The sequence below is a fragment of the Otolemur garnettii genome, unplaced genomic scaffold (assembly GCF_000181295.1).
Source record: "Otolemur garnettii isolate 467f Iridium unplaced genomic scaffold, OtoGar3 scaffold00005, whole genome shotgun sequence".
Taxonomy (NCBI): domain Eukaryota; kingdom Metazoa; phylum Chordata; class Mammalia; order Primates; family Galagidae; genus Otolemur; species Otolemur garnettii.
Window position 1 is genome coordinate 9,295,816 of NW_003852400.1, and position 27,930 is coordinate 9,323,745.

The 27,930-nt window shown below is 35.6% G+C and overlaps 1 protein-coding gene across 1 annotated transcript in view; it reads right to left on the reverse strand.

The window, feature by feature from the left end:
* Positions 1-27,930, reverse strand: part of SEMA3C (semaphorin 3C) — a 153,131-nt gene that overhangs the window by 27,648 nt on the left and 97,553 nt on the right. The window contains exons 8-12 of the mRNA XM_003782625.2: positions 27,263-27,405; positions 25,935-26,049; positions 24,089-24,158; positions 22,192-22,336; positions 13,583-13,805 (exon numbers count right to left, since the gene is read on the reverse strand). Coding sequence (XP_003782673.1) covers positions 13,583-13,805; positions 22,192-22,336; positions 24,089-24,158; positions 25,935-26,049; positions 27,263-27,405 — 696 coding nt within the window. The remainder of the gene's footprint in view (positions 1-13,582; positions 13,806-22,191; positions 22,337-24,088; positions 24,159-25,934; positions 26,050-27,262; positions 27,406-27,930) is intronic.

Below are 27,930 nucleotides of genomic sequence, written 5' to 3' on the forward strand. Positions count from 1 at the left end.
TTTGAGGTTGCAATGAGCTATGATGAAGCCACTCCACTCTAGCTCCAGCCTCCAGCACAAGCAACAGAGCAAGACTCTCTCTCACAAAACCAAAAAGAAACAGTGACAAAAAAAAAAAAAAAAAAAAAAACAAAAAAACACAAAAAACCCACTAAATTGGAGACTATAAAAAGAGACAAATCTTGGCATACCATATTTAAACTGCTGAAAACAAACAATAGAAGGAAAAAAAAATACCCTTGAAACAGTAAGAGAAAAAAGACACTGTCATCACAACAAAGAATACAATTATTGTTACAATGGAAGAGGCCAGAAGATAATGGAATGACATTTTTTAATTATTGAAAGAATAAAAAAGTAAACACAGAATTTTATTTCCATGAAAACAATTTTTTTTTTTTTTAATTGAAGGCTAAAGCAATCAATAGAAGCTGGGAAAATGTGTTGCCTGCATATGAAGAAATTCTAAAGGATGTATTTTCCTCTGCAGGGAAATGATGCAAACTAAAATTTCGAATCTATAGAAAGGAATAATGAGAATCAGATATGATCCTCTCTCTGTTAGGGCTTATTGGTTTGTGGATAAATATAAGTTTTGGAATTGCTACAAACGTTTGTGAACAAGATAAAAATGAAATAAGAACAAAGCGGATCCCTCCCTCTGCTTAAGAAGACAGAGCCAAAAATTTCAAAGAGAGAAGCTGGAGCCCTGGACAAACCACATCCAAATCCACCCTACCATTGTTTGTTTCTGTGTGTGAACAAATAATTTGATTTAATTAAACACACACAAGCACATACACACATGACATTTCTGAAAAGTTTAATGACAGTAAAATAAATGTATTTACCCTTAAAAAAGGCTACAGATATTTGTTAAATTTTATAGAGTATAAAAACAAAGAAACAATTATTTATAGTCTAATCCCTAGATATGAGTAGGGAATTATAGTCTGTTTTTAACGCACTCCATTATCTTTTATCTGAAATTCTAAAACTCACAAGTTGGGTTTTGTTGTTGTTCTTGTTGTTTTTTATCCTTTGATGGCAAAACCTGTCTTGAGCTAAACTAATTTGGTCATAAAACTTGACCTACATGGGATTTGAAGTTATTTATGATTGTTATTTATTACACCAGATTTCAAAATTTCTGTTTCACTCCTGCAATAGTATTGTGCATATTTATAGGGTATGTTCAAGGCTCTGTAAGTCCTGTTGCCTAATAACTATGTATATATTGCCACTGAAACACATTTGGTTTCATATAAGAGACTATAAACTGCAATTGCTCTGCTTCCGTTTTTTTCTTTTTATGTGTACTTAACTTTCCAGATTTTTTTATAAGCATATGCAACTTGAACAACATAAATAACAACTTAAGGGATACAGTTAAGTAAATATAGACTGAAATAAGATTTCTGTTTTAATTTAAAATGATATACTTTAAATCTTCAAAAGCAGATCCTCTGAAATTACTTAAAGTACTTTCCTAATTCAGGACACTACTATTGTCTGCCCAGATCAGTTACTTCAGCAGGTATCTTGGCTAGTGCTGTCCCTGGTAAGCAGAACCCTGTGCGTGTGAGTGACAGTGCTGGGTGGGGATCCTCTTTGTGCAGTTAACTCTCAGGGGTAGGTAACCAGGCCGCATCAGCAGCTCAGGTGAGGGCAGTTTCTATAAAACTGTTGAGTAACTAACTACAAAGAAAGACAATTCCCCTCTCCCCGAACCTGCACTAGTGTCCCTTATTTCCATTTTGTGCATTCTGGTTTTACATTTGATAAGTTGGGTAGAACTGGCAGCCTGTAATCCTGTTTGCTTCTGTATAAAATGTAGATATGACCTTGTCCTACACACCTGACAAGGATGTACAGATCTTAAAGTCCATGTGAACCTTCCTTGTCAATGCTGCAGAGTAATTAATTTTACTCCCTGTGATCTGAAATTGCTCTTTCTTATTTCTCACCTCATCTGTTAAATAAATTATTTATATACTTTCAAATACCAGCGCTTTACTTTTATGTGTAATTTCTAAACAAAAGTTTTATAACCACCTGGATGGATCTGGAGGACATTCTCCTAACAGAAGTGTATCACAGTAGAAAAACAAGCATTACACGTACTCGGTACTTAATTAGAGCCAGTAGATCAACAACTACATGCTTATGTGATAGGAAAGCTCAGTTAAATTCAAGTAAGGGAGGGAGAGGGAAGGTGATGGGTAAATTCCCACCCAGTGGGTACACTGCCCGGGTATATTGCATATGTGGTGGGTGAAGGCCACAATTACATTCAGGACTTTAACCTCACAAAAGCAAACTATGTGACCTAATCATATGTATCCCTATATTAATCTGAATTAAATAAAAAGAAATACCTCCCACATATCACCCACAGTTTCATCTAGGATATCGTTAAAGTTGTATGTATTGCTTTCAGCTTTTCCTAATATCGTGTGAACTCATATTTCAGTAATAACGCAAAATAATCACATGCATATTGCTCACTGCCATTTACACTGTGTGTTCTGTTCACTGCTATGTCTAGTGAATAGGACAGTATCGGGGTCACAATAGGCATGAAAATACTTAGTGAGTATACAGATGGACATGACTTATGAATACGTGTGACTGATTTCACTATAGCTCCATGTATTTATGTATCATTTCATGCTCACCAATTGCTAAGCAGTACACTCGAGTGTCACATATGAGGACTGTCTGGAAAGTATCCAGTGAATATTAAAACTACTTATCATAGTGCATGGCTGGATACTTTCTAGATAGCCCTCACATACTATCTCATTTCATCTTTAAAGAAAATGTACAAAGTATGTATAAATAAGGAAATTAGTCTTAGAGATGTTACATTATTTTCTCAAGGTCGTACAACTGAGAAGTGATAGAAGGCAGGATTTAAGCCTAGGGCCCTTAAATACCAAAGCATGGTCCCTAATTTTTACCCTAGAATTCATCTGGGAATAACATTAAAAAGCATGCTAACAAATGATTTTGTAGTTTTTTGTAGTTTTACACAAGGTTTTGGAGAAATTGCCAAGTAAAATGAGCAATGGTCATTATAGGGAAACTTTCTTAATTATCATATCACAATGCCATATGTTGACCTAGAATTTTACAGGTACACACACAACTTGCACCCAACATCTCATGGGAAGTTTCAAAGTTACACTTTTAGGTAGGTTAATTGAAGAGTAGACTTCTGGGACAAAGTTGAAAGATAAATATGAAGGCTAATGATTTTACTATATTTGGACTTCTATAGTAAAACATGATTAAATTATGTTTTTATTTAATTGAGGCTTAATAAAAAAGTCAGAATAACAGCAAAAGAACCCCTTTTAAATATTTCACCTACTTTATTTATTCAACTAAGGTGTCTGTCCTCATAATAATACCTGCTATATCTAATATATCAAAATGTGTTTAATAAGTATGCAATTAATATGTTTGTGTAGTCTGGTTCTAAAAGCTCACTTTCTCTGGGAGGGTAAGGAAATACATTATGATATAGCATTGGCTCAAGTCATCTATCACCATGTGGATTATTATAGTTATTTCTTGGTGATATAGCTAATGAATATTCAAATACGGCCTCAGCAATAACTAAAATTAATATTTTGCGACTTTGTAAATTACTAAAAATTATATTAGTAATTATAATAGTCACAAGTTTGACTATTCCTTACTATATGGTGTCAATAATTGTTTTAATTTATATTTAAATTTCAGACAAATTGACCTATCTTAAATAACACAGTGTATTATATAAGTTTTACCTATCCTACAAAGTATACACACTAAATTTCCATGTTTACCATAAGTTCTACTCTTAGGTATTAACTTTCTACATTTAGACCACATACATACACTGGAGCATCTATCCACATCTTCCTCCTCTGAATGCGGTCATCTCTGAACCCACTATTCACTTGCCCATGGTAACCTCTTCCTACTTCTTTCTAGCCACATTCCAGTCTTTCCTTCTGGAATGATTATTCTTCTGTCAAACGTTACTAGCACGTAAGAAGATAGGATAATGAGGAGAGCAGCACATGACAAGGAGCCTCAGGTACCACTGTGCCACAGCTGGCGCACCTGACTTCTTCCTCCCATCCTTTGCTTGTTCTCAAGGCCACCATGATATAGCGCTTTCTAGTACTCTCCTGTTACTTTCATGATCACTTCTTCGCCATCTTCTTGGTAAATACTTTTTATTCCCCCACTCCTTAGATCAGCTCTCATTGTGAAACCCTTATCTGCACAGTTCCCTACAGTGACCTCAAGCACTGTCATGGATTCAGTTGACACCTACATTGCTAACGGCTCCCATATCTCCATCTCTAGTACAGCCCTCTCTGCTGAAGTGCATTTGTACAAACACCCTCTCTGACTTATCTATCTGAATGGTCCACCAAATCTTCAACTCAATGTGAGTTAGACTTGAGGTTGCATTTAATTACTTTCCCTAACAACTTCATAATCCTAAGCAAGCTATTTAAAGGCTCAAAGCGTCAGTTTACACAACTATAAAGTGGGGATAAGGATTCTATCTCAGTGGTTTCTTGTCAAGTTTTAAAGAGATAATATATTCTAAATGATCTATCCAATTTTTGATAAACAGTAGGTCAAAGGAAAGGATAAATGTGCCATTCAAAAAGAGATTCATTACTTTCCAAATATGCTTGCTGATTCTCTATTACCTTGATCAGTCAAAATACTTTTTTTCATTATTTGCTAATGTACATATCTATAAATCAATCCACAAATCCATATGTTATCATCACGCCCTTTTCACCTCCTAAATATCTTTTGAATCTTATGATGTTTCTCAACCTCCCATTTCTAACCGCTGTCTTAATTTAGGATTTTATCAGTTCTTACCTATGCAAAACATCTTCTTTTCCTGTCTCTGTTTTTAATGAACCCTCAGTCCATACATTATTAGCAAAGCAATCTATCTAAAATGTGGGAGTATCACGACTGACACACTGCAAGGGGACTTGTGATGAATCATGCCCACCTATAATTCTTGAGTGTAGGTGGAACATGACAATTGCTTCTAACCAAAAGAAAAATGCAAAGATGATGATAAGTCAATACCACAATTATGCTACAACGTATGAGATCCTGCTTTACCAGTGAACAGAGAGGCAAATAACCATGTTTTTAATACACAATGAAGAGATTCATGTGACAAAATACTGTGGGTGGCCTCAGGGAATTAAGGGCCTTATTTCTGCACCAGCAAAGAACTTAATTTTGCCAAAAATGTGAATCTGGAGGAGGATCTTGAATTTCAAAAAGTGATACGGCCTGGCCTATAATTTGCTTACAACCTTGTTAGACCCTGATCAGAGAGGCCCACTAAGCCATCATACTCAGATCTGTGAGATGATAAACAGGTATAGTTTTAAAATACTAATTTTATGGTAATTTGTTATGCAGCAGCAGAAAATATCCAAAATATGTGTCACACAGCTACTTCGATGCTAAGTAAATATTTACTAAATTGAATTCAACTGTACCTTCCAGTGAGCCAAAAGATGCTTAAGGAAAGTGCTATTCTTCTTTATTATCATAAGTCTTGGCATGCAAAAAGCTCAATAAATTCTAATGAATCAGGGAATGAAATCTTTTGGATATGTTACTATATTGCTTCATACTGGTTGAGAAAGAGCTATAGAACATAACATATCACATTTTGCATTAATCAGTAAGAGTATTTCCAGAGTTTTAAAATATCAGAATTGATTAATCTTTATTTTAGAGATTATTAAGAGATGCATTAACTACTATGCTAGAATTCAGAAGCTCATTATATTCATTTTTTATTCATTCGGTAGAGCTGAAATTCAACACAGGTTTCACTGTGCTAAATCAAGGTTTTGGGAGGGTTTCATTTCTTTCCGGATGCTTTTGGGAGAATCCACTTTTTTGCATCTCCAGCTTCTAGAGGCCACCTACATTCATTGGTATATAATCCCATTCCTCCATCTCCATGGCAGCAAAATCATATTTTTCTTTTTTTTCTTTCTTTTTTTTTTTTTTATATTTTTCTGACATTTCTCCCTGTCACATCTCCTAACTATAGCCAGGAAATATCATCTGCTTATAAGGAATCGTGTGATTAGTTTGGGCACATCTAGACCATTCAAGAAAATCTCCTCATCTCAAGGTCTGTAACATTAAACATATGTACACATCTCTTTTGCCAATTAAGACATATCCATAGTTCTGGGGATTAGGACATAAAGATATGTGTGAGGCCATTGTGATGCCTACCGCATTATTAGTGGAAGAGAAAAATACTAAGTTAGGTATAACAGGTACAATTTTAACACCACAGACTTCCTCAGAAACTGGTTTAATAACTTTTTGCTCTAATTTACATTACACATTCTATAATACACTACATTTCACATTTTATAATAAAATATTTCCTTCCATTTTCTGGAATTTGAACTTTTCCAAGTTCAATACAGAATTTTAAAAGGCTGGATTTCCACAAAAACCACCACCGCAACTGGTAGCTATCGACCTCCTGTGGGTAGTCACACAGAGAAGACCTGGCCGGTCTGTGTGTTCCTTTCCAAGGGACAATGGCTGCCAAGTCTGCTTCAGGGAAACTTGGCAGCACATCAAGAAACAAAACTTAGCGTGGCTATTATTCTTGACACACAGATAATAGACTTCATAATTTAATGTCTTTAGGCTAGAAAATTTTCTTACATTCATATGAGTAGACAGATAAATAGTAGAGAGTCAAGCCCAGGGACGAAGGTTGACTATAGGTGTTTTCTAGTCATCTAGGGAAATATCGGTCATTAAATAGTAAATGAACCTGAGCCATGTAACAGAACCCATTATCACCATCTCCCCTCCAGCTGAGAGGCACTATGTCCTTGCATTGATATTTTAAAACCCTATAAATGTTTTAGTCAACTATGTAGAATCTACTCAAGGTAAGTAAACAGAAGTGTGAGTTTTATGTGTGTTTTGGTGAGTGTAGAAGGCATTCTGAGTAGAAATATACGGATAAGCCCTGATTAAAAACAAATTTCAAAGATATAAAAATTTAGTGACTACAAATATATAAAAATTTGTAGTACATCAAAAATCAAGGGAAAGTTTTGCCCCGTTTTTACATCCTCTTCTCTCTCCTCAAATACTTACCTGTATACTTAACCTACATAAAAATGTATTGGATTCATAGGATTAATTCACAGTTAACTCACACACAAAAATTCTGTTTATTCCAAGGTGAAGTTTATCCAAGTCTTCTCTGTCACCTCGTAGGAAGCATTTGTTCACACGTAGGACTTGGTGACAACATGTGGATGGAGTAGGTTAAAGTGAGTGCTGATATCACTCAAACAAAGCAACGCCAAGGCTAATACTGAATGTCAACACATCAGCAATATCATCATATGTGGATGAAACATTTAAGTCATAGTAAGATCAGAAAATGTAAAACAGTTAATTTCATTAAAGCAAAAATATATAAAATAATTATGGCAAATGAGACAGAAATGGGAAGAGGATAAATACTCAGAATGTGAAATCAGATAGCATGAGATTATATCCTAGTTATATCCTACATTAACGACCATCTACATGGCCTTGGTTTATCTGAGATTCTGCCCGGACACAATACAATGGAGGTTAATAAATGCAACTCATTCACTCATTCATCCACATGTCTACTGAGGGGCTGCCCTGAGTGATGCACTGGGCTGGGGAGGGAGGATACAGCAATGAGTCAATCAAACCAGTATCCCTGCCTTCCATGGAACCTACATTCTTCCAACTCCTCAGTTTTATAAGGATATTTACAAGAGTTAGGTGAGATAATTCACTTAACTTAGCTGGTAAAAGGTAAGCACTGTTGATAAATTTAATAGGCATCATTATAAAATTAATAATATTTTTCAGAAACTTGAAAAAAGTATATTTATTTGCATATATAGATAAATAAATGAATATCTTAAGCAGACTAGCAACAATTGTATATATGTTTATGGCTCAAACTATCCATATATTCATTTATGTATTTTTATGTACATATATGTATACACACACACACGAACTTTATTTTATAGAATCATTATATAAGATCTTGCACTGTCCATAAAAGAAGAGATCTCTGAAGAACACCTTATTGGAAACAAATTCTGCTTTTTGAAATAATTCTTTGAGCAATTAGCCATATTTTAATGTTTAATATGTTGCTTTTCGAGGCAAAATTTAATTGCAAACACTTGTTTCTAAATCAGCAATCACTGCACGGGCTAAGTTCCTCTTTCCTCTCTCCCTGCACATTCCCCTCTTTGCTACTCTTCCACGTGATTAAGTAGTCAGGACATCTTGGACTTACTGTCCTTCTCTCATAGATTCAGCCATCATTCTACTCTGTTCCCTTAGTCTTCCCTGCTGTGAAAATCCCTGCAGAATCCATTGTAAACTCTGAGAAGTTTCCATATTCTGCTTTGGAAAGAAGTGACCCATGATATTATTAAAAATCAGTGACTTACAAGGGAATTTGTGCCTTACTCCAAAGCAAAGGGGACGTATAGACATCATCCTGAGAGTGACATTTACGCACAGCTTCCAACTGACAGTCTTCTCTAAACCCAAATGCACTACTACAGCTATCCAATTTTACATGGAGTATTTTAGGAAGTTCTTTTAAAATCTAAAATCTTGGCTCTGCAGTTGATTAAGTGTACCCTTCCAAGAGATGCAACTGCCAGGACTGGTTAGCTGCTCTGAGGGCAGTTAGACTCACTGCTGCAAGGCAAGGATTTTAAGGTTTTAGTCACATATGTGGCACACACTTCAAAACTCCACTCTTTCAAAGGACTGACTGGAGCCAACATTCCAACTTAGTGCTCACCCCGCTAAACGGAAGCTAATAAGAAGCATGAAATGGTATATACGACGCACTGCAGCAGAACACCACATGGATCCACCCGACATTAAAAAAATCATAATAACATTAAATCATCCTAAACTTCTCACACCCATTCATAAGAATACGCTCACTCTTTCATCAAAAACCACATGTCATTCTGATTCGTGTATAGTGCTAAATATATAAATTTGACAGAACATAGCTAAACCTAACCCAGACACTTAAATATTTTCATAACTCCAGAAGCAAAAGGAAAACACACAAAAATCTCTTGACTGTGTAATACAGTCTGCTCTGAACAAATGGCTTACGTGTAAGCAGTAGGTGGCAAAGTTAAAATAGAAACGTTAATCTTGTGAGAGCCCGGCCTGCTGTTTTATAGCCCTTCCTAAAGATTAAAAAAAAAAAAAAAAGGGAGGGGGTATAGTGAACATAAAAATATCCACAGCTCTAATAATACAGAATAAAACAAAGCATTGATTTTAAAACAATTTTTTTTTGGTAGAGGGTAACAGCAGGAATGAGTAGGGAAATAAAGAAGCTTAGTTTCTAGTTTTAGTAAGTTTTAATAAAAGGGGAAGTTCTTTTTCTTTTCTTCTTCTTTTTTTTTTTTTTTTTTACTCAAGATAGAAGCAATATTGATGTGGGACAACATTATAAATCCCTGTATTATGTCTACATATTAGAAAATAGCTTCTTTAAAAAGTCTTAATTTTGCCAAAATTTTGCAATTGTTAACAAAAAGAGAAGTGAGCACATTTTCTGTAAAAGGCAAAAAAAATGTATATATTTTAGGCTTTGCTGGCTTAAGAGTCTCTGTGGCTATTATTCAACTTTGCTGTTGAAGTACAAAAGTAGCAATGGAGAGAATGGAAATGGACGGGTGTGGCTGTATCCTAATACACCTTTCTTTATGAATGCTGAATTATAAAATTCTAGATTTGCTTGTAATTTGCCAAACTTTATATAATGTAACTGTAGGAAATAAAAGGCAATGGGACAAAATTCACTTGTTTGTGCCTGGCCTCCATGCTGCCTCCAACCTTCCCTCCCTCCGTTTCATTCCCTTTTTCTGAGTTAGTTTGTCATCAAGCAGCACACAGAAAATAATCTGAGGCGGGCAGCACCTGTGGCTCAAGGAGTAGGGCGCCGGCCCCATATACTAGTGGTGGTGGGTTCAAAACCCGGCTCCAGCCACAAACTAAAAATAAATAAATAAATAAATAAATCTGAGGCCGTCCACTGTGAGTGGAAGGCCAGATTATCCCCATCTGAAACTCAGGCAGAGTGGTGCACCACAGTGGTAATGAGGTAACTGTAAGAGGTACCAGGCATGAAGCCCACACACTCCCATGGAGACTCTGGGAATTACAAAATCATTGATAATATTCAATGTGAATATGAGACATAATCTTCTAATGCATTCCAATGAATTGTCACGTAAGCTTTCCCTCTGGGCCTCTTCTTTAGCAATTAATGTTCTAATTGAGTTCCCCTAAATTTTCTATGAAGTACAGAAGATTTGAAAGATGTCCTCCTTGTGGCAACAACTGGAACATCATTGTCTGTTTATAAGAACTAAAGGGCTCTCTGGCACTGCTGAATTTGGGATACTCAACAAATGCGACAGCCTTCTCAAGATACTTAGATACACAAAGCTGAGGAATCCTGAGATAATGACCTGTGGTTCTCCTACCGACTATTTCAAATAAGGCACTTTTAGTAACTGACCAGTGAAAGCGCGGCTATGTCCAAGTGTGGGAGAGATGCCAAACTGTGCAGCAATTAGACAATTCTCAGTCTCAGACCAGTGCAAGCAGAACAGAGAGCTCTCTTTGGAAGAAATTTCACCAGCAATCTAAGAACTACTTGGGCAGTAAACAGTGTTGGTGTTAGAGTTTCAGACAAATGGAAATCATTGTTTTTAAATTATAGTGCAACGCCAATGTGGCTAAGTTGCAATGGTTAAGTGAGTTACCATCGCTTCAGAAAGATGGTGTTGGCAGGGGCACTGTCACAGCACGCACTTTCCTATCGGAATACACTCCCGGAGAGATGCATGTGGCTTGCGAGCCGTCCTTAGTGAAGCTTCCCACTACAATTAAAAACATATGCCTAAATACCATTTTTGAAAATGACACAAGTGTTTAAATACCAACATAAAAAGTCCATGTAAAAATGCCAGAAACTTATGTGGTAAGACAAGCCAAAGAATTTGTATAAAAGCATGATTCTTACTGTCTTCTATCTGAATAAATTCTGCTGAATCATTCAAAAACGCTTAAAAATTCCATCCACGAAATCGACAAATTTTATGTCAATTTTCATGAAGAAAAACAAGATTGTGGCATCAAAGTCCACTTATAAGACAGATTTCAAAAGAAAATAGAGAAAACTACTATCATTTCTGTGTCATATGAAACATCAGAGAGAGGTGTGGCTCCAAATTTCACTTAGCTTCAGTTAAAAAAAAATTATTTTCAAATGCAAACTCCATGTTGGATGATCTGAGTTGAGGCTAAGAGAAACTTTTCATAGTTTTTACATGGAGGTTATATCTTTAGAGAACACAGCTTATCTATAAATAAAGTTTAGCTTTCAGAGTCATTCATGAATTCATTTCATTGTTGACCAACAATGATCGTAGTTATGATTATCAATTTATTTTAAGAAATACTTATTGAGCTTATCAGGTACTGTGATATTCTTAGAGAAAGATTATATATCAAGAAGAGATAGACCCTTGAAAGAAATGTGCGGTAATGAATACAAATATGGGAGATAGAATTAAGTACTGCTTAGAGAGTTTTCGAAGACTGAGTTTGAAGATAAACTGAGTTTGAAGGAGGATGCTTGCAATATTAATGGCTTATACAATGTGTGTTTCCCAACAGTAAGTTGTAAATGCAAATATAAGCATAAGAAATGGTAAGTTCTGATGATACACATTAGTGATTTGTTTTCAAGAAATAGACAATAGAGGCAAATGAACAAACGAGATGTCCATGTGCATATGCACATGAGGACCATGGACAGAACCTCTGGGAATATCCATGCTGTGGGCAGAAGGAAGTCAGCGGAGGAAGAGGGAACTGCCAAGAAAAGAGGGGACTTGTGACACACATGCTTACGCAAGAGGTAGGGAGAGATTCTCCAATGCCAAACGATGCAAGGAAGAGACGGAGATTGCAGGGGTTAAAAGATGTTTTTTCTTATCATAGCAAGACCCTGCAAAATCAGTGCCACAGCAGAGGTGGCTGCTGGTGAAGACATATCCCAGCATAAGGTTTCTAAGCTCAGTGTTCATTATAGGATGAAAAGGAAAAGGAAAATGAATAAGAATATAATTGATAATGAAGGTCCTAGAGATGGCAGGATGAGATATAAATTAAGAACAGAGTGAGGAATGGTTAGTCTGGGCAGGGAGAATTGTTTCTCTGACGCGGCAAGCGATGAGAGGACCAGTGAAAACTCAGCTGGGTCCAAGTGTGGGAGAGGATGCCAAACTTCGCGGGAGTTTAGAAGATTCTCCGTCTCACACCAGTACAAACCGAAATTATAGGTGGATGAAACTTTCAGATCTGAGGTTTCAAGTTTAAGAATAAAAAAAAAAGATAAAATAAGAACATTATGAGAAAAGCATGCTTTGGAAATTTTATTTCCCCAAGAAAAAGTATCCACATGTTAAATGGATTGAGGTCTGAGTAGAATGCATTCCTTAACACAAGTTGTGTATTCCAACTCTGCCATATTTTATAATGACGTTTACAGGCATTTTAAATATCGATTTCCTAATGCAGTAGAGAAACCACCTCATTTCATGGAGGAGTCCTAATGTTACAAGGCATTATCATAAAGAGTGTAGGTGAAGAGATTTTGTCACTGCCTGTGAGGTAATCAGGAATCTTTGACAAATACTTTTAGTTACAGCCCGTCTGGTAAGCCGGGATTTCTTTTTCATGCGTAGTGGTTCTCAGTCTTCCGTGTGTATCAGAATTACCTAAAGGGCTTGTTCAACACAGATGACTGGGTCTCAGCCCTGGAATTCTGGGGTGGGGCCTGAGAATCTGTATTTCTAACATGTTCCCAGTGATACTGATTTTGTTGGTCCAGGGACCACACTTTTAGAACTACTGCTCTAGAACATAATGGCTTGTCATCTCAAATCGTGTAGGTCTACAAAGAAGGAAGTAATTAGAGTTTGTGGATGTATTAGGATAGCACCATTAATATCTTCAAAAAACCCACCTGTATGTGAGTTAACTTCACTTCCAAGTGGTGTACAAAGCATCATTATCCATCAAAAAAAATGGCTCCATGTATTCATTAAGATGTTACTGAGTTTGCTTCAGTTGAGAGTAATGCCAATACTTAAAATTTTTCCCACCCTTTAATTCAACTTATTATTCTTGTTTCATTATTATGGACGCTATATATATGTATGTGTATACACACACATCTACATACACACACAGATAGACCTATTTTTTTTGTTCCTTACAATTCCATATGGCTATAAAGTAGTTTAATTTATTAGAATCGTTATACAGATGTAGAACCTGAGGCTTGGAGAGATAAATACCTCACTAAGATATAGACAGAAATAAACACTGACGCCTCCCCTCTTGTAGCTTGAACTCAAATACTTACCCGTTCCGAGAAACAGGACATGGTATCTGCCATCAGCAGCATTCACTCGATCCACAGCTATCTTGGTATACTTGTAGTCAGTGCCTATACGCACGATCAGAGGCCTTCTGTGGATCGGGTAGATGGAATTGTACATGAGAGGATGGTTCCGAATAAAAGTGACGACATCATCTGGGAACTCCTTGGTGGTTCGCAGAGTGGGTGTAAACGCTCCTCCTGGACACTAAGAAAGTATATTGAAAAGAACCAAGTTAATAAAACAGCTACTCTGTTTTCGTAATAATCAAAAGGCCTCTACTTTTCACAACAATGAGAAGTGTCAGTTGGTTTAGGGTACTTCTACCCACTAAGGAGAAAGTAAACAGCATTATACATGTATATATGTACATGTACGCTCCTACTTACACTTCTAGAGAATTACTACTTATAGAAAATTAACATACGGTGTGCATCATGTGATGGTGTGGTTTTTTGCTCTGTTTTGTTTTATTTTATAATTTGATGACTTGAATGAGGCTAAGCCCACTTATTTGTTTCCAAAGAGGAGCTGATGCCATTTTGTGTACAGTACTCCATATAACTTTGCACATTTCTCCTGCACCAACTTTCTATGTTTTGTTTCATGCCAGGTACTATATTGCTAGGGAAAAAAAAAAAAAAGCATGTGGGCACAATCTAACATGGTTAACTTCTTAAAATAAATTAGATTATCAACATCAAATTTAACCAGAGCTCTAAAATACAGAAGCTTTCCTCCATCTGATCAGGCTTCTTAGAAGGAGGATCTCAGAAGTCGGGGCTTAGATCTGATGTGGTCAGATAATCCGCCTCTATAAAGGACTCCAGTGATGGCCATCATCCTCAGAATAAAATCCCAACAGCTTAGAATGGGCTGGGTGCTCCTGCATAACCTGGCCTGAGGCTGCCACTCTCACTGTAGTTCTCCAAGTATGTTCCCCTCCAGGCTCTCGGCACGTGCTATTCTCAAACGGCAGGTGCTTTCAGACCATACTCTGCAATCTTAGTTCTCACTTCACAAGTGACTTTATTGAAGGTGGTGTCACACAAAAAATAGCTTCCCCTCTCCAGCTCTGATTTTAATCTCCTTATTCTGCTACTTTTCTTCACAGCCCTTCTCCACCTCACAGTACAGTATATATCAGTTGCTCATAACATTACCGTCTCTTTTTCCCTTTAGAATGTGATTTGTGTATTCATTGGGTCTATTTTGTTCATTGATTTGCCATCAGACCTATATCAAAGCTGGTAATAGAAGATATTGGACACAGAGTAGTGAATGACTAATTATTTGTTGTAGCTGCCCTATGTTTTGGTGCGGGTTCTATATGAAATAAGGGCCTCAATTCTGGCCGTGAGGGGAAAGATTGAGAGCGTCAAGTTCAAAGCAGCAAAGAAAGCAATAGGAGATCTGAGGAAAAGACAGCTGGACCACTTCAGTAGCTCTGGAAAGGGAACCCAACAAGGGCTTCTGAGGAAAAGCTTCCATTTATAGGGCCCCTGAGGCCAAACTTCGAGGTAGGCTGTGAACTGCTAAAGCTGGGGGCATAGACTCTCACTACTAGGATGTGAGTGTTGGTACATGAGCACAACTGTTGGGTGTAATATTTTAACACATCAACATCATTGGCCTAACCCCATTACATACCTGCCAATATCTCTGCTTCCAGAAACAAAAACATGATGCTCTATTTTTCTGGAAACCCACAGCACGGATGTTCTGGTTTTCACTGATCCTGTCTAGAGCAAATCGAGGTAGGAGGCAAGTAATAAAGCAAGGTACCTAATCGCTGGCAACAGGCACAGCGTCAGCCCTAGACAGCAGGATGGAGCGAGGACTCACAAAGGGAAAAGTCATGCCTTCCTCAACCACGCCAATGTCATTATTGATAAGATGACACTTATTTCTAGCGAACTGCTCCCAGTGCTGCCAGATTTCATCAGAAGGCAGAAATGTAGAATTTTGAGTGAATGAAATCTGCCAAATTTTTAATAGTCACTCAGTTAAAAAAAAATACTTTGGGGACCCAGCAAAATATGACAACTTCTCGGTGAAATTCTGCACAACCACCTAACAGTCCTGGTGGTGCCTTTGGAGAAGTGTTGCCCGGCAGATCCCTGCGTGAAACACGTCTCAGCAGCTGACAAACGCGTCTCACTCATTTGAATCACATTCTCATGAGTGCAATTTTTAGCCTAACTTTGACCAGTTAACATAACTCGAACTTTTTACAGGGCTGGTAAATATAGTTCTCTTTTTATAGAAAGGCACAAGGAGCAATTAAGTGACTTCACAGAGGAGAGAAAATGAGAAAAGTAATAAAAGGAAGCCTGTCATTCTTTATTCCATTAACTAGACTGTCTTTCATCTGGGGCTCATATGTTTTTCTTTTCCTAAAAGGCACTATATTTAAATATACATCCTTATAAAGTGCCCACAGTGAAGACCAAAATGAGGACAAGGGATTTAATCTGAGGTTGTTCCCAGATGACGGGCACACTCTGGCCTTCTGCGTAGCATAGAATTGTGGGTATTCTCTGCCCTCATTCTTCACACACAGTGGAAAAGGGGAAATATATGGCTCACGGAATGAAACCATGGAAAGAACAATGCACAGCTGATTTAAATAGTTCCAGACCTTCACAAAACGCCACTAATTATGGCTTGCTACACTGATTTATCTCCTGAGGTATTTGTGAGCATTCTCATTTGTAAGTTCTGGAAAAATCCTACGTTAGCATATAGTACAGGATGTTTATGTAATTTTCAGTTGGTAACAGGTCGGTGAGTGATAAGCTTCTAAAATTAGCAGTGCCTAATTTCTGACTTTTACCTAAAGGTAACTGACATCATGATAAAAATTATGTTACGCTTGCTCAAAACTGTAAGTTATTAAATAAGCAACTCAGATGAAATCGCTTACGTTCCTTCAAACATCTTCCGTTTGAGACTCTTGTTCTATATTCATGATGAACTTCTCACTTCGTCTAAGTGAACTTCTCACTTGGACTTCTCAAGCATCTCCCAGGATAAGTTTATTTCCAAATTTACCAAAGAATCATCACTTGATAATGATTAATTTTTCTATTGATTTATGGCATCCTCTTCGCAGATAAGAAATATAATGAGTGACAATAGTGGTGGCAAGGAAACAAATTGATTGCTGTTTGTAGATTCTATCTGGACTAGTGAGTTTGCTCAGTGTACCATTTCCAAGTATAAATAGCATGTGATTAGCTTTTGCCTTTCCTTGTAATGTAATAAATCACATGTATTGAAGCCTCAAGATAATACAATGTACACCTGCTATCCTAAAATAAAGGCTTTGTCCAATAATTAGGCTGGTGTCTCATTGTTTAGAAGGATAATTTTACTATGTAAATAGTCATTAAATAATTTCAGCTAAACCTCTCCTTTAAGGGTTTATTTTTCTTTTTTTTTTTTTTTTTTTTGAGACAGAGCCTCAAGCTGTCCCCCTAGGCAGAGTGCCGTGGCATTACAGCTCACAGCAACCTCCAACTCCTGGGCTCAAGCGAGTCTCCTGCCTTCGCCTCCCAAGTAGCTGGGACCACAGGCGCCCGCCACAACGCCCGGCTATTTTTTGGTTGCAGCCGTCATTGTTGTTTGGCAGGTCCAGGCTGGGGATTCGAACCCACCACCTTAGGTGTACGTGGCTGGTGCCTTAGCCGGTTGAGCTATAGGCGCCGAGCCTAAGGGTTTATTTTTCTTCAGTCCTTCTAGCTTTCTATCAATCCAGCAGTGATAAGCACTCTTTTCTTGAGTAAAGACATTTTAAGTGTTTTGATTACTAAAGTGTTAGGTGAATGCTGGGAAGAGTAAGAATGCCATGCGATGAAGTCTGGACACCCATTTTAGTAGTTTTCAGCATTAATTTATTTGGATATATTTTTAGTCAAGAAGCATTTTGATGTGCCCAGTGTCAGACACAAGAACACAGAAGCTGCTGCTGTCTTCTAGACTTACCTATTCTAGTAAGAAAGAGAAACATATTCAAAGCAAAATAACAATTAAGATATGTAGTCATAATTTGAGATAAATACCAAACAAATAATAGAGCTGAGCACAGGATTGATTACTATACATACTTAAGAACTAGTATGTTTTTACATGAACTTAGAATAGTGAAGAACTTAAGGTTGTCAGGGTCAGTGAAGATGTCTAGAGATGAGGAAATCAAACTTTGCGTGTTTAGGGAACTGTAGTTCTGGGACATTGCTAGATCACAGAGCCTCAAGTGAAGAAAGAAGTAGGATGTGAGGCCAAAGACAGCAGAAAACAAACACAAAACTAGTTAGAGAGACTGGCATGGTCAAGGGGATCTTGACCTAACACTTGAGAGATGAGTGGTATGTGGAGAAATGGAAGAATGCAGCAGCAATGCAGATCTGGGATTGTCTCTCTCATCAGTCTATGAAACTTGTACATGGAAAAAAACTGATTTGATGTTTAAGATCTTGGTAAGGAAGGCCCTCTGTCTGAAGCACAAAGAATTATGTGGTTAAAGACTTGTACTTATATACCAGCTGTTCCTTCTATGTGCTCTATCTCTAAAAACCCTCCCCTCCTGGTCCGGCTAGTCCACGGAGTGCTTCCAGGACTCACTTATTAATTTCTATCTGTGCCTGGCAGAGTACACTGTAACCATTGTCTGCAATGACCTTCTTTCCTTGCCCTGTCTATCCACAACCAATCACCATTCAGCTCAATCTCACATTTTTTATATACCTTCCCACATCAGGCTGTCTCCCTGCAATCTCTCTCTCCTCTAGACTGCAATAATATTTATGTTTTATTTTATTCACATGTTTTGTATAATGATGTGAGACAACATGCAATTAGCTTTTTATGTCTCTGTGCCTAGTCCATTCAATTTTCTTGTAAACGTTCCTAACTCAATGTTTTTCAAACATCTAAGGAAAATAGAAATAACATAAGCACAACCAGAAGATATACATAAGCAACAAAAACTGCTAGCAATAAACTTGTATTTTCCTTGCCACCCCTGACTGTGAGAATCATGATTTCTCTGTGTTCCTTTGCTTGCTGGGACCAGACCTGGTCAAAGCATGATGATTGAAGCAGATGGTTTTGTTACACTTATAAATAGATGTTAAAATTGAACACTTTTATTAGGTTCTGCATTAACGGGATATATAGTATATACAAACACAATCTCCTGCAGAAGCTTTATACCCTTTGCAACAGAATAATGTAATATGTTAGCTCAGCCACAGAGAGTCTGCAGTCTTTGGCTGCCCTTTGCAACATACCAAAGGTGTCCTGTTTCTTCCATAAACTTGAATTTCTTATGGAAAAATATTATGACACAATTGGCAGGCTTTTTCCTACTGACACAGGCTTGCTGGTTGGGCTGTTTGCTAACAGAGCTATCACCCCTCCCTTAAAAGAAGCCCTTACAGGGAACATTAGAATAAGGATATCAGGTTTCTACCAGTGTCATTTCTTTATGAACAGTCATACATGTAAATTTATGAGGTTGACCCAGCCACCATACTACTGTGTGGGGAAATAAAGTTGCTCCTTCATTGAGAGGACTTAGGAAGCAACATTCTAACCCTAGAAAAAAGAGAAGCTTCGGGTCGCTTGGCTGTGGGTCTTCTGGCTACATGAGCGGGATAGAAAACGCTGGAAGTGCAAGAAGAAGACAGACACTGGGCACTCTGAGTCAGAGCTGACTCGGGAGTTCTGTTAGGTCCAGGGTGGAGGAGCAGTCTTGAGGGAAGAGTGCTTTTCCAAGAGGAGCTTCAGAGGTCACCACTCCACCCAGCCGCTATTACTCCCTAAGGATCGCTCATCTGACATTTTTTTTTTTATTTAAAGATGCTGTGCTGGTCTCAACACCAGATGTTCAGAAACCACATTATAGAAACATGCCTCCAACACTGACTACTCCCTCATTTCACGGAGTCGGATCCAGATGTGTGTCACTAATCCCTGGCTTACTCTTCCCTGCTTTGTAACGAGAAAATACATGCTTATTCTTGAGAGCTAAAAAACAGTACAAGTGGGACTGTAAACAAACTTTTGAATTTAGAATTACTGTATTTTGTTTTACTAGAAAGGTTTACCTATTCCCACATCTTGCAAAGAATATTTGCTCCTCCATACGCGTGGTTTCCTTGCTGGGACTTTCAGACTCCCACACACTTGTTAAGGTGCCTTTGACCTTGCCATGTGGGTGAAGAGCCCGAGGAGCAGTGGGGCCAAATGTCATTCTTCTTCAGGGAAAAATATCCAATTTGTAGCATGTACCAATTTCATGGTGTAAATAATCTCACCTGGCAGATTTCAAGATAACACCGTGATATGCTTAAGTGAGAAGTGTGCAGAATCGGCTCTTGTGAGCTGAGGACAAGTTGGCATCAGAATCCCCTGAGGGAGTCCCTGACTCAACCAGGATGCCTTTCTTGACCTGCTCAACTACTTTATCTGAGGGATTTCTCTTTTCGGGCATGGGGAAAATAAAATGGTGTGGGGTTGGTTTGTAAGTCAATTGTTCCCCTACTAGTATCACACATAATGTTGTTCAAAAGAATCATCAATAAAAGCATAGGCATTATAACTGCCTCTTAATTTTCTATATTCAGATGAATTTCTAATTAGGTCAACATCAAAAGCCAGTCGTTTTAAAAAATATGATTTATTCTTGAATATATCATCAGTGAGTCATTGTGAAAAGCATGAAACACAGGGAATGGAAGAACAAGAGCCTCTGACTTTCAAATGGAATTCAAAAATTGCTCAACCCCCCTGGCTGTTTGCTTTTCTCTTATGTAATCCCTGCCTCTTATCTAATACTCCCCAACTTGAGGTATCTTATGATACCTAACTCCACTGATTCTTTTCTTTGTGTTATGCAAACAAGTAAATGTTATGTTCATCTTCTTCTGAGCTGGGAACATCAAAGAGAGATAAGTTAAAAGGATATTATGAAATCTATGTCAGGAGTTTGTTATCAATCATGATTAATTATAACTTTTAAAAAATTTAATTTTTTTCTGAATAGCTAGTAATTCTCATCATTTTCAGGGGATAAAGATCAACGGTTGTATATAAAATACATAGAAATGCTTAATCTTTCAGCTTTTTAGCCAAGAAACCTAACTCAAGTCCTTTTAATTTTGAATAAATACATAGTTTTTTAATGGGTTAATAAATGACTCTTCTTCTTTTTTAAGGTTTGACAGCAATGTAACTGAGGTGATAAAAATAAATCACAGTGCAAATAGACTCCAATGACACAAAAATAAAAAGAATCCACAATTAGTAAAAACATATATGGTATAAGTAAAAAGAAAAAAGAATATTTCGCACAAATGCTACTAGCTATGTTTTGATTTTATTTATAAAATTGTATCTTCACCCATTTTATAATTATAACTCCATTTTATGATACTCTGAGATATAAGAAACTTTCTTTTTGTTGTCAATTGTGTAACACCTGCTTTAAGTCAGCACACTTTATGACATTTTATACAGAGAGAAACAAATCAATATTCTAGAAGGCTGCATTATTGTAAGTCAAATGGAAAGCAAGTAGCAGGATTATCACTTAAATCCCAGAAAAACTCTGATTCTGACGCACCCTGTACTGCCTCTATCTTCCTCTGGGAAAGTTAGTTTTCAAAGCATCTCTTAACACTGGTCCATGATAGGAATGTATCTACTGGCCTTAAAAATAGTCGTTCTGGTTTAGACCATTTCTCATTAGAAAGCCCCATGTAGTTAAACAGTTCTAATTTTTATATTACTTTACAGTTTCTAAATAATTTATTTGAATAATAACATCACTTTTGTTGGGATTATTTGCTTACACATATAGAATTTTCTTTCACTGAGAAATAAACAGTATAATTTTTAAACTAAACATGTCCCTAGAAATTAAAATATGTCCATACAACACTATCTCAAAATTAATTTTCACATCATTGTTCTTTCATTGAAATAGATGAGACTTTGAAATACAGAGAAATGTTGTTTAAAATAACTTTCAAATTCTTAGGCTGCTATGAAGTCTACACTTCTAAAGCAATGGTTTGTATGTCAATAAAATTAGGACAATATCTCTTCCTCATCTAACTTATACAATTGTTTTAGAAACTAAATGAGATTTTTGTTAACTATGGTACTTAGAAGAAATACAGAGAGCATTCTAGAGTACACAGAGGGTGCTAAAAAATGTATACACATTTTAAGAAAGGAAAAAATGTGTGTTGAAATTGTAATACTCACTATATACCAATAAAGTTTGTTACCTGTATGTGTATATTATATCTTTCATCTCTTGTAATTGCAGAAAATGTGACTTGCGTATCATGATTTTAATACAGATTTTTCCTTTCTTAAAATGTGTATATATTTTTGGTACCTTTCCCATATGCTTGAATTAGTAAAATCCTAAATCTAGAAACCCATGAGCTGAAAAATTATAATGAGCATACTACTAGGTCCATGGTTGTGTTTAACAAATGCCAATATAATACTCATTTCTTGTTAAATTTTTTTTTCAGAAGGGCATGATAACAAAGAAACTTTCCTGGATACTTACAGTTCCAGGACGAGGATAGGGAATTCTACCCTGATAAGAAATCAGCTGATGATTAGGGCCTTCTTTGTGAGCAAAAGGCCCATTAAACACAGTCTGTATGTCAGATAGATGGTACACACACACTGCGGATCCTTTAAAAACTGAGCTGAAAAAGAAAATAAGAGTGTGTCTATTTTTAATTTTTAAAATTTAATTATAACTTAAAAATAGATTCTAATAAAAAGTTGGTATAATTAACTGTGGAAAAGTTAAATGTTATGATACACATGTCTAAAGTTGAAAAAGTTCTGCTGCTATAAAAGCAGAGTTTGATAAAGTCTTAAAACATTCAATACATCTATGGAGGCAATAGATAATAAAAAAGTATGGAAAAGTTCTTTCCAATGTTTTCAAAAAATAGGACAAATCAAAAAAGTTAGAAAATACACAAAAATGTATGTAGATTTTATTAACATATGCATGTGAATTTGAATTTTAAATCACTATTAATACAACCTATTATAATTTAACTGAGAGCAATAAATCCCATTACTACTAGAACACCATATCTTATTGCAGTATAATTATTTTAATGTGCTAATATTCTCCTATGGAGGAGAAGAAGAAGAGGTAATATTTGAAGAAGTCTAAGGGTCATTGTTTACATTAACCTCATGTTAGATAACTAATGGAAAAGACATTGCATTTCCATGGAAATAAACAAGATGCCATTTTAATCATAAGCATTAAGTCTGAAATAATTTTGAATTTTTCAATATTAAAGTTACTGGTGTGGGGAAAAAAGGAACCAGAGAAATAATTTTATTCAAATCAATATTTTCATAAGAACTTGTTTATTTTTTTCCTCAATTCTTTGATTTAAATCAAGACTACTTCTTGAATACAACAGGAACAAAATACCTCTTTAAAGACATGTTTTTACAGATGTTGTAAGGCAAATGTAAATATTACTTAAATTAACATCTCTGTAATTTTCTTTTACTTTGAAGTTTATAATTATTGCATACTTTTCCCAGTTAGAAAAGAATGCTAAAACTTTTAATTTTTTTTAAGAATGCTAAAACATTTAGATTTTTGCTTTGTAATTGTTTAAAAGGACCTATTACATTCTGCACTGACCAAGTCTAGCAGGAATATCATACTGTATTCTAAGTACCATTTCTAATAAAAATTAATAAACATGAACATGTCCAGGGAGGGGTGAGAAAACTATGAATTACCTTGAACCATATGAATTAAGTTGGGGCATCCCAGAGAAACTAGAAAACTTTAAAACTATTTTCAAGTACATGAAATACTGACATCGGGAACACAAAAACTGTGTCAGTGTTTTGTTTAGTTTCTAAAGTGCCATGACTTTAGATTGCTCCAGAAATGAAAAGAAAATTGATTGAAGAGCCTAATTTTTCCAGCTTTACTGAGATACAATTGGTATATATAACACTGTCTATAATTAATTAATGTATACAATATGGTGCGTTTGGATATACGTATACACTTTGGTTACTAACACTGCAATTGAGGTAATAAACATATCTATCACCTCCCAAAAAAGCAACAACAAAATGCTCAACATTTCATTTGATCATGAATGCTCAAATTGTTTTCTTAAACCACAATATTTAATATACATTATTCCTGCATTACAACTTGTATTTTTATTTCTTTGAGAGAAATAGCATGAAATTATTATAAATAATTCTCTGGACAAAACTAATTGAAAAGCATTAGATGAACTCAAATATATTTTGGTAACAGGATAAAGTAAACAAAAGGAGAGGGCTAGCTTCCCAATACTATGTAAAATTAATAGCTGAAGAGAATAAGGCTTTTATAATTAGTATCTCTGAGTAAAACTTATTGTGCCACTCATAAAATATAATGGTTTAATAATTACCTTGATGTTGTAAAAATGCCATACACTAGTGTCGTTCTTGGATTATCAGTTTCCAGGAGAAACACATCCTCTATAAAAAGCAAGATGTCACTCTTTCAAGTTTTAAAATATTAATTGTATGTTTTTAAAAAATTTATACCAAGTATACAATTTCAATTATGAAAAACACTCTTCATAAAGAGATTACTGTAACATCGTAATTTGGAAACAACTAAATGATAGAAATATGTTAAAGTAAATTAAGTAAAATATTACAAGACTCTAATGAAATTTATGAAGACTTTGTATCCCTAGGGAAACCATGCTAATAGAATAATGTTCTGGAGAAGAAATAATACAGTGGCACATAACACAGACTGGAACTACGTAACTCTTAAAACTATGCATTGGAATACAAGAAAGAGATTAATAAGTGTGTGTATCCCAGGGTGGCAAAGCTGTAGAAATTTTCTAGCTGTTACTATTTTTAAGGTATCCTGTATTGATGATATATATTATTTCTTAATCAAAAAAATATTACAAACCTTAACTTCTTTTTGATTCTCCCAGTGACTTTTAAAATATAGAATAAGTATTTTTTGGCTCATGGTCAAAATTGCTGGTGTTAGTTTAATTTAATGAATAGCTTCTCTAACAAGATATTAAGTATATTAAGGCAAAGACCAAAGTCAAGTACAGTAATAAATAACAAAGCATGAAAGTAGATTTCTGATAGTAAATCTCAACTATTATAATAATCAATTGCTATGTTTATAAAAAGAACTGGATTTGGTGATAAAATATTATTCTTGCTGAGAAATATAAAGAAACCATGCATTTATTTTAAATTAACAATGTCATTAAAGACATTGGCCTCTTAAGCAATAAATGAATAACCACTACTCTTTCTATATGTGAATAAAGAGAGACAATATCTAGTTCTCCACAAAGTACGAGAAAGACTGACACAGAAACATGCTTGCAAATAATATGGGAGAACATAATGAGACAATAGGTCAGGCGATGCCACAAAAGGATATTTTGAAATTTTTTTCTAGAAAAGTTTATATAGAAAATTGGGTATCCATGATCAACGTAATGGCTTTGGAGGAGAATGGCTATCTATTTCAGGTAGCTGTTAAAACCAATATATTTTTTTCTTATCAAAAAACAATTTTATTGCCTCATTACCTATCTCAAAATCTGAGAATTATCATTATTTCCATTTTAATAGATGAAGGCAAAGAAAAGTAATTTATAAATGGCATTTAGTAAATACGATCTATACTAGATTATTCTAATTAAAGAAAACTACCCTTTTGTGGAAAGGAATCAGTTCATTAGTCCTTATTTGACTTGGAAAGCACAAGCCTCCTCCTGTCATGCTGAGAATACTTGGTCTCCAGACCACCAAGCAGAACTAAGAAGCATGAGTCTCCAAATTCGTACTCGGACACTTTTCCATTTCAACTCTATCCTATCCATTAACTGTAATAGTAAAAATACATAGCTATATTCTCATATAAACATATCTTAATCAGAACCTTAGTCATACAAATACCATAAGCATGTAAGAAAGCACAAATGTCATTACCTACATAAAAATTATATAAGCCACCCCCACATTTACATATCATGAACACTTCAATGAACTAAATGTTCCAGGAGTGTAATCAGCTGTGAAATGGATTTTAAAAAAATACTTGAAGATAATCATGAGCAGTGCCTAGATCATCAATTCAAATTGGCACATGATTTATGCTAAAAATATGCGTGGAGAACACATTCTTTCCCAAGAGCTTATTAAAAATACATAAACCCTATAAGCTCTCTTTCAGAAATATATTTCAATCTCACATCTACATACCTAATTCATCAAAGTGTGTTTCTGGACCGTCTTCATCCGTTACAGAGCACACCAGCCTGGCTTTTAAGAAGGTGGTCCACTTGTTGACAAGGCTACGGAGTCCGCCAGTGTCATTCTGAAACCATTGGGTAAAAATAGTTCAGATTGCTTAAATATGTCTAGAAGCCTATTAGAAATTAAGCTTGGACTCTTACGGCTCACACATGTTTTCAAATCTGAACAATGTGTTAATCACACGTGCACATCAATACTCAAAGAGAATGTTTAATACCTATAGTATTTACATAATAGTTATATTATTATTCCCTTATAGTATGATATTGACTAGACATCAGTGAACTTACTTGGTAATTATGTGCCCTATTCTTTCTAATTTTAACAATATGTAATGGACATTTTTATAAAACGTTATTGAGAAGAAAGACTTTAATTTGCCTTTCTTTGGTAACTCATCATCTCATAAATCATAATATATATTGAACCTTGCAGATGCTGCTGGGGTCAGGAAAGTGGAAATATTTTTACTAAATGGTCCCCAGTAGCTCTATTTCCCCTCCTCCATTTCTCTACATTACCATTTCATTCTCAGTATTTCTAATTGCATGCTTTATTACATATATTCCTCTGGCCAGACCAGGGGAAATGTAATTTAGATCATTCACAAATAGTCTCTATTGATGACATTATTTTTTCTCTCTGGTTCTAGGGGCCTTTTTCTCTTCCCTGGGCTTTGCTACTTTGTTTCCTTCTTTGTCAGAGAAACAGCTGGGCTCCACAATTAGTACAATATTGTAACACTTAAAGATAAACATTTTAAATGCGAACCACCTTCAGAATAAATACCTTTTCTTAAAGGATGCTAATCATAAATAAGTCAGGACAAGTCTCTTAAGCTTTCATTTGAGAAGACATCACAAATTCTCTTGTGTTGCTATATATGCTAACATTTTATATACAAGAACGTTTTGGTTACCACTTAGAATTACATTTTATTAAGGCATTTCTTAATTTTTACTATATATGTCTTTAATAATCTTAATAAATACCAGTATATTAAATGAATATGCAAAAATTAATTAATACTGCTTAAAAATAATCAAAATATGTCCTTGATTTAAGATTTTTATTGAAATTGGATATGCTTATCTCATATCACTAATGCTGTTAACTGTTAACTGTTAACTGTTAAATGAACATCGTATTAAAGGTCTCCTCCCAATACTTAATATTTATCTGTGGCAGTAGGGACATATACTATTGGAAAAACCATTTCCACAGTGAATCAAATTTCTTAGTTTTCTTCATTATTGAACAGTATTAATACTTACAGGACATATTCTGGCAATCATGGAATGAATCTGTTTCGTGCTCCTGTTATTATCAGTCAGTTTTTCTTTGAAGAAGAAGTATACCTTAGCATCATTTGGATCCGTGCCATCCGGGATGACATGTGCATCCACAAACATAGGTTCTGGAAAAAAATATAGACTCTATATACTCATGACGAAAATCCGTCTACTGTTCATCCGAGCAGACCACAGGCACATGTTTTCCCCATCTCTGGTATGAAAGAACAATTCAATGCTCAAAGGCAAAATTTCTAAAAGCAGTAATTGTATTCACTCAACATGCCATAGTGGGAATGTCAAGTACCACAAAGTATAGCTATAATACATACGAGATCTGTAACTATTTTTCTTTGTCTGCAATACATCCTAGACATTCAGCAAATGCAAAAATTCTTTGTGGACTGATGAGTTTTAAAAGATTGGAAAAAATTCTCTAGCAGCTATTTCCCATGGAATCTGATGGTTGATTTATTGAATAAAATGTTTGTTTTTCAAAGTGTGGTTTTCAATCCAGTGTATATAAACTCAAATTCATTGAGGCAGAATGAGGAGTTGGAAGTCCAAGTTCTAAAAAACATTTTTTTTCTTGAAATACAGCACATGAAATGGAGGGGAAACTTTTCAAGGAAAAACAATGTCGTCATTTG